This window comes from Acomys minous (genome assembly GCF_964271855.1).
Source record: "Acomys minous genome assembly, chromosome: 16".
Classification (NCBI taxonomy): domain Eukaryota; kingdom Metazoa; phylum Chordata; class Mammalia; order Rodentia; family Muridae; genus Acomys; species Acomys minous.
Window position 1 is genome coordinate 95,492,188 of NC_140498.1, and position 7,881 is coordinate 95,500,068.

Consider the following 7,881-nt stretch of genomic DNA (forward strand, 5'->3'; position numbering starts at 1 on the left):
TGAGCAGCAAGCCCCCTCACAGGGCAGTGCCCTGTTCCACCCTTGCTAAGAGTGGTGTGGCTCTGGAGGGCAGCGATGCTGATGTTCAGAGCTGTGTGTTAGGGGATAGCAGACAGAAGTGTTGAGATGGCCGAGTGCTCAGGGTCCAGTGGAGAGAGGGTGCCATGCTGCCCCCAGCACTGTTCTTTTCTTTGTATCCCAGCCAGAGACAACTGCCTCAGAAAAGAACCTCTCTTGGCCTTGTCACCTGTGGCAGGAAGTGGCCATTGGTGTGAAATATCCATGGTAGGCAGGGCTCTGGGGGTACAGAATAAAATGGCAGCCATGTGATGTGTTCTGTGCTCACATGACTTCTCTTTGAGACAGCTCAGGCTGGCCTCAAACCTGCAACGTAAGACTAGTCTTGAATTCCTGATCCTCCTGCCTCAGTTTCCCAAGTGCTGTGGTTACAGGACAGTGCCACCACATCAGTGAGGAGCTTTGGAGTGTTGATTTGTGTGGTGCCGGCCTCCCTTACGCCAAGCCAGCAAACCGCACTGGCTCTACCCATCCCCCTCCCCCAGCCATACACTCTCCGGAGACAGAAACCCTGCATCGTCACAGAATATCCCCCATAGTCTCATGTGTAGACAGCTGGTTCCCAGATGGCAGTGCTGGAAAGTTTTGGAGCCCTTGGGAGGTGGGTCTGACAAGAAGAAGTGGCCAGGGAGCTCGTCTTCCAGAGTGTTCTGCCCTGACCCCATCCTGTGTCTGTCCTTCTGCTTCGTGGTTTGCCTCAAGGCAAAGAACTTTGTCCACCACACACCTCCTGCCGTGAGACTCTCTGTAAGGGTGTGCAGACCAGCAACCCTGGCCTGAGCTGCCTGAAACTGTCTGCCCTTGTTTCTGTCAGGCATTTTGGTCACAGTGACCTAGTGATAACTTACACATTAGTTCGTGGGGATGGAGCGATGGCTAAGTGGCTGTGCAAGCGCAAGGACCCAAGTTCAAATCTCTGGCAACCCATGAAAAGGCGGTGGTGATCCAGGCCGTGGTGGCGCATGCCTTTTAATCCTAGCACTCAGGAGGCAGAGGAGGCAGGTCTCTGAGATCAAGGCTAGCCTGGTCTACAGAGTGAGTCCTAGGACAGCCACAGATGATCCTGTCTTAGAGGTTGGGGATGGAGGCAGGAGGATGCCTGTGGGCTGCCTCTGGGCCTTGCTCCAGGTTCAGTGAGGGGGCTCTGTCTCAGAGAAATAAGGCAGAGAGCTATAGGGAAGGCCACCAGACTCCACTGGCCTGTGTTCACACCCAGCCACACACATACTCGCTCACAGAATACATGCTCACACACCAAAACTCAAACCTATTTGTAGCTATGATCCTGAGACATCAGTGACCCACCTCAGTCATGAGATCTGTGAAATTCAGAGTCTAGGGGGTGGGGTCACTGACAACACCCCCAAGGATCCAGTAATCAGGTTTTAGGCTGACTTGAGGGTTTGAGCCTACAGCAAACAGCTATGTAATGCTAAGTAACTGATGTGGTCTTTCTGAACAGTTTCTTCATCATTGTTAATATGAAGATCAAAGCTTCTCCCCTAAAGATGCTGAGAACGGGTCAACACGAAACTCCCATTAATAGGTCCTCTATAAGTGGCAGTTGCCACTCATATGTGCTGCCCTCATGAGGATCATGTCTTCACTGAGGTGACAGCCCGTGTGAGTGTCTGCGTGGATTTACAGTGGATGTAGAAAGGCGTTTGTGGTGCTCTGGCTTCAAGTCCAGCTGCCCAGCACTTGGAGCCAGAAGTCTCCTGCTTCAGGATCCAGAGCCTGTACCTGTCTAGGGATGCTGAGAACTCTGGTCAGAAAATGGCCCTGAGAAACTCGAGAAGGAGAATTGGGGGTCACAGGAGGGGTTTGTGCCCCGTGCCCCCTGTCTAGTCTGTCGGGCCTCCCATAAAGCCAGCAAAGGCCATCAGTCCCCAGGAAGTCATCAGAGTTGCGCCGGAGGTGACTGGCCTTGGGGGCCTCCCCAGCCTTCCCATTAGGGTGAAATGGCCCGGACAGGATTGGGTGGACAGGGTGCTATCTCAGCAGGCCACAATGTGCTGGGCCAACAGAACATGCCCATAAATAGGCCGGCCTTGGAGGCAGGCCAGTCTGGGGACAGCTGGCCCTTGAAGCAGGTTTGTACTGGACTGGGTGAGGCAGGGGGGACGTGTGCATTGTGGAAGGTGCAACCTCGGCTCTCTGTGGGTGTGCATGGCTGGTGCCCGGCTCACTTGAGAATAGGGGCTGACCTACCTCCAGGACGCAAGACTGCCTGTAGGCCTGGCCGCAGATGGACCTGGGGAACTGCCTTGTCTGTGGGTTTGAGCACGAAACTGTGTGTAGGCTAGGGGCCAAGGACTGGCCGGCTCTGAGGATGGGAAAGCACCCTTCAGGTATATGGGGGCGTCCCCATGAGGTGGGCCAAGCCCCATGCCCTGCTGATAGTGGCTAGATGCAGTTGATGGGCCTCACACCACTGTGCCAGGACAGGTCATGAGGGAGACAAAGATCAGGAACAGGTGTGTGAAGGACAGTGTATGTGTGCACAGGCCTGTGAGCAGAAGTCTGCAGAGCCTGGATCCTGTGTCTCTGTCCTCGAGGCTAAGAGGACCCTGCTGCAGGGTCCACTCTGCAAAAGCCTAGAACACACAGCAAGCACTCAAGGGGGTGAGCAGTCAGCTTCATGGATTGGTTCCGAAGACCAGGCCCATTCCACAGCTGCCTGGTCCGTCTTTCTGTTTTTTTCCTGCCTGCTATGGTCTGCTGTCCACCCTGACAATGGTGTCCTGTCCTGGTCACTGAGGCTGCAGAGAGTCCCATAGAGATGTCCATCCTTGTGCAGAGAGCATTTTAGTGTCGGGGTGGAAAGGATGCCAATCTGGTCCGAGTCCTTTCTTCCCTGTGGCCTCAGTAAAGTGGTTCTTGCTTTTCTGGGTCCCTGAGATTCCCCAACCCCACTGACTGGCCCAGATGCATGGCGCAGAGCACGTGGCCAGGGGGTGTTTGCTGACTGACTGACTGTAGATCTTGATTCATGGCTATGAGCCATGGGCAGCAAGGGCCTCGCTACTGTTTGGTTCCAGTCACGTCGGCACTTGATACCACTGGGAGGAGCTGGTGACCTGGTTCGGCTCTGGTCTGAGGCAGAAGTGTCCCTGGAGAGATGGCAGAGCAGCACAGTGCACCTGAGCAGGCTGCAGCTGGCAAGAGCCACGGAGGCCTTGGGGGCAGCTACAAGGTACCTGGGACTCAGTGGGACCTCAGCCCAGGGCCGAGGGCAGCAAACGACTCCGTGGAGCACAGGGGCACCAGGCTTCAGGGGATGTGGCTTCAAGCTCTGCCTTTCCTGTGTGGCCATGCGTGAGTCTCTTGATGTCTCTGGGCGCTGACAGCTTCATCTTTAAAAAGGGAGTGATGCCAGCTGTCCTCGGCCTCAGAGTTGTCCTGAGATAAAGCGGATGGCAGGAGCCTGTCTGGCAGATGGGAGAAGTGTGACGTTGCTGACTCTGTCCCTTCCAAGCCAGGCTGAGGCTTTGGAGGGAGCGTCTGACATGGATGGGGTGAAGGAATGCAGGAACATGTGGTGTGGGCATTTCTGAGTCTGCCCTGGCGATTTTAAAAGGCAGGAGCTGTGCCATTGTTGTAATTTCTCACTGTGGCCACCAGGGAGCGGTGCAGACCCGTGTGTTTCAGGCTAGCGGGGAAGCAGATGCCCCGCCCCTGCTGTTTTGAGGGAGGACTTTGGAGCCAAGACGCTCACCTGTGTCATTCCAGGTGACGGTGTATGAGTTAGAGAACTTCCAGGGAAAGCGATGTGAGCTCTCGGCCGAGTGTCCCAACCTCACCGACAGCCTGCTGGAGAAGGTGGGCTCCATCCAAGTGGAGTCTGGACCGTGAGTACCTGGCCCTTGCCCACTGCCCCAGCCTCCTGCTGTCTGAGGCCCAATCCAGCCCTAGATCTGCCCTGGGCCCTTAGACCACGCCCTGCATTTCTTTGCCTCAGTTTCCCCGATTCATAAAACATCAGAATCCTGGCTTTAGATACTGTGATGTGTGGCAGGAACAGGAGGGAGGTCAGCTGGTGCCCAGTTCAGAGATGAAAGACCAAATTAACACCAGCTGTATAGAGTTACGTAAATAGTGGCTTCTCGGCTAAGAGCGCCTACTCCTGTTGTTGCAGAGGACCTGGCTTCAAGTCCCAGCAGCCACGTGGCAGCTCACGACTTTCTGTAGCCCCAGATCCAGAGGACCCCATACCCTCTCTTGTTCTCCGCAGGCACCAGGCTGTAGAGTTTCACATGAGTTATAGCAGGAAGGCTCAGCCCTTTTTATCACTGGCGTAGCAGAGGGAACTGGGGCCGGCCCTCAAGGCAGCAGGCCCTTGTGCAGGGCACTGAGCTCTGGCCTTCAGATCGCATCTAGGTTCTGGGACTTTCTGTTTATAAACTCGGGCTGCATGTCTGCCACCTGTGTCTCCTCACCTGAGGACAAACAGTGGTGTGGATTTCAGAGAGCGGGAGAAGCAACGTGGATGGGTGGATACAAGGGGGAAAAAGGGAGGGCAGGCCTATGCACCAGATGCCTGCAGTACCCTTGGTGGCCAGAAGAGGTCACTGGATCTCTCAGAACTGGAGTTGTGCCAGTCATGGGCTGCCATCTGTGCTGGGACTTGAACCCTGGTCCCTGTAGCACCAGCCACTGATCTTAACTGCTGAGCAAGAGCTCCAGCCCCTCACCCATGGATCTTTTGTTCAGTCTATGGCAGGAACTTTAGGGGATTTCCCCCCCCAAAACTCCTCCCAAGCTCGGCCACATGTGGACTCTCGGCATGTCCCCAATAGGTTTCTGGCCTAGGGCATCAGTCCTGGAGCCCCCCTAGTGGCAGGCTATACAGGGAGTCTGTTCTGGGTTAGGGATGGGGAGGGTGTGCAGTCAAGGTGTGCCCTTTCTCCTGCATCTGGGTCCCTGCTCAGCCACCCCAGAGGTGACCCTGTTCCTACCACGCTCAGGTGGCTGGCATTCGAGCGCAGGGCCTTCCGTGGGGAGCAGTTTGTCCTGGAGAAGGGGGACTACCCTCGCTGGGACGCCTGGTCCAGCAGCCGACGCAGTGACATTCTCCTGTCTCTCCGGCCTTTGCACATTGTGAGTCAGGGCTGTTGCTATCTGTGTGTGTGTGTATGTGTGTGTGTGTGTGTGTGTGTGTGTGTGTGTGTGTGTGTGTGTGTGTTCAGGCCAGTTTGGCCACTGCAGCCCTGCCTGGTCAGGACTTAGATTCTTCCCTCAACAATAGTATGGAGGAAGAAGAAGCTGGCTGCTGAGTGGGCCCTGGGGAAGGACACAGGATCCCAGTCCTGAACTATCCGGGCACGACCCAGGACCCTCTCATAGTAACCTGATTAACCCGAGAGGCCTCATAGTCCAGGCTCAGATCAATATTGCTAAAAGAAACACAGAGCTCAAAAGCCCAGAAAACCAGTCCGCACTCCTGCGTGGCACTTCCTGAAGGGGACACGGTCCGTGAGGCCACTGAACCACCAAACCACTGCTCCATCCACACAGAAGCCACCACAGCTCCTCCTCCCAGTGTCTGGACAGAGTTGTTTTTAGCCAACAGGGGAATATAACCCAGGAAGATGAAGCCAGATTCAACCTAGGAGAGGGGAGGCTGGAACATTGTCTTTGTGGTCCCCTCTGAGCCTCAGTTTCTCTTTCTGGTGGTGAAGACGGTGGCATGAGATCTGTCCAGTTGCCTTCCCCTATCTTGCTCAGCCGCGGGAGGTGGGGTTGTCTTGAGTCCTGCTCTCTTGCAAGAAGTTGTGTTGAAAAGATTCTTCCTGTTCTGGGTGTGGGGCCCCCCTCTCACCCTTGACCTTTGCCCCCCAGGATGGCCCAGACCACAAGCTGCACCTGTTTGAGAACCCAGCCTTCAGTGAGCGCAAGATGGAGATAGTGGATGATGATGTGCCCAGCCTGTGGGCCCACGGGTTCCAGGACCGTGTGGCCAGCATCCGAGTCATCAATGGGACGTAAGGGAACCCCAGCCCCCTCTGCTCCAGCCCTGTCCCCTGGTGGCTGCTCCTGTAGCGCCAGGCTCACCACAGCCACCAGTGGCTCTGAGCCTGCGTGGTGGAGGGAGCGGTGGACCGGTCCAACATCCTAGCACCCAGGGACTTGGCAGGGGGAGTGGGAGTTCAAAAGTGGCCTGAGCTCCAGAGCCAGGTCCTGCCTCAAAACTCCAAGAGTTGTGGCAAGGGCACGGTGGTGCACACCTTTAATCTGAGCACCTAGGAAGCAAAGGCAGGTGGATCTCTGTAAGGTCAAGTTCAGCCTGATCTACAGAAGAAGTTCCAGAACAGCCAGGGCTACTGGGAGAAACCCTGGCTTTCTTGAAAACCAAACCAAACCAAAAAAAAGTTTAAGAGTTGGACTCTATCCTCAGCAATGTGCACAAGCTCATAATCTCTCTCTCTCTCTCTCTCTCTCTCTCTCTCTCTCTCTCTCTCTCTCTCCCTCCTTATTTTCTCTTTGCCTTTCTCCCCTCCCTCCCACTCCCTCCCCTTCCCCCTATGAGAATGCCTCAGCACCAGCCTCCTGCTCCACTGAGGTTCCTAGGCAGCCTAGACTCCTAGCCGGTTTTGTTGTTTTGGTTTTGTAACTAGCCCCCACCGTGTGGTCTACACTCAGGTCCCTTTGACTCCCCTAACTCCCCAGGCCTGGAGGCCTGAATTCTCAGGGTGACCTTGATCTCACAGTCTCTGTTATTATCAGTCTGGAGCGAGCAGCTGTGAGCTGGCTTGCTGTTTCCATTATCAAAACCTCGGGGTCACCTTGCCTTTCCCCTCCCTTGTGGGTTTGAACCTGGGATGGAGCCTGGAAAGGTAATGCTGAGAGTACACTCGGTGGCTTTTTCCTGAGTGTCAGGGATGGGGGTCCTGTGGTCACTTAGAGCTTCTCTCAGTTACCGTCAGCCTGATGGTGAGCGTGACAGGCACACTGGTGGAGGTGCCTCTGAGAGCCCCAAGGGTATGTGTGACCTCCCAGGAGACAGAAGGTTGGGCAAGGAAGGACAGACCAGTCAGAAGGGATGGCGGGTTCGAAGGCTCAGACTCCGCCGCACGGTGGGATGAAGGGCTGGAGGATGAAATGATGCGGAGAGGTGAGGCAAGAGACGCTTGGAGAACGGTGGATGGTTAGATCCATCCCAGGGGCTCTGCGGAGCCAAGGAGGACTTGAGATAGGTGGGAGGCATAGCAAACGCAGGCCTTAAAGAGCTTTAAAGGGCTGTGCCTGCAGCGCGGAAGGCGACTGGAGGGACGCGCCTCACCTCACTCACCCATCCTCCGCAGGTGGGTGGGCTATGAGTTCCCCGGCTACCGTGGGCGCCAGTACGTGTTCGAGCGGGGCGAGTTCCGCCACTGGAATGAATGGGACGCCAATCAGCCGCAGCTGCAGTCCGTGCGACGCATCCGTGACCAGAAGTGGCACAAGCGCGGCTGTTTCCTGAGCAGCTGAGGACGTGGGTCCCAGGGGCCAACGCTGCTGTACCCTACCGACCCCGATCAATAAAGCCCACCAGCCATGCTGCTCTGTCTGCGTCACTTCCTGTGGTGGGGCCGCTTCAGGGGCCAAGATAGGCAAGGTGGGGAGAAGGGGGTGTGTCTGTGCCCAAATCTAGTCCTGTCAGCTGAGGGACACGTCCTCTCTGCCACAAGCTTACTTCTGCCACCAGTGCCTACATCTGAACAGCTGTCCATCTGCCTCTCATCTGTTCATTTATCCGTCCTTCCATCCATCTTCCTACCCACTCATCTATCCGTCATCTACCCATTTTTCCTTCTTTTTCTT

General features: G+C 55.9%; 1 protein-coding gene across 1 annotated transcript; it reads left to right on the forward strand.

Moving 5' to 3' along the window:
- Positions 1 to 2,155: 2,155 nt before the first annotated feature.
- Positions 2,156 to 7,606, forward strand: CRYBB3 (crystallin beta B3). The gene is made up of 6 exons (XM_084762824.1): positions 2,156 to 2,171; positions 3,120 to 3,274; positions 3,811 to 3,929; positions 5,046 to 5,178; positions 5,920 to 6,062; positions 7,383 to 7,606. Exons 2-6 carry the CDS (start codon positions 3,200 to 3,202, stop codon positions 7,546 to 7,548), a joined length of 636 nt encoding a protein of 211 aa, XP_084618950.1. The 5' UTR covers positions 2,156 to 2,171; positions 3,120 to 3,199; the 3' UTR covers positions 7,549 to 7,606.
- The last annotated feature ends 275 nt before the right edge of the window (positions 7,607 to 7,881 follow it).

What these genes read in the sequence shown, in the direction of transcription:
- CRYBB3 (XM_084762824.1), top strand. Translation starts at nt 3,200, where the DNA reads ATGGCAGAGCAGCACAGTGCACCTGAGCAGGCTGCAGCTGGCAAGAGC. An exon ending in ATCCAAGTGGAGTCTGGACC is followed by an intron (nt 3,930 to 5,045) that starts GTGAGTACCTGG and finishes TACCACGCTCAG; the next exon opens with GTGGCTGGCATTCGAGCGCA. An exon ending in CTCTCCGGCCTTTGCACATT is followed by an intron (nt 5,179 to 5,919) that starts GTGAGTCAGGGC and finishes TTTGCCCCCCAG; the next exon opens with GATGGCCCAGACCACAAGCT.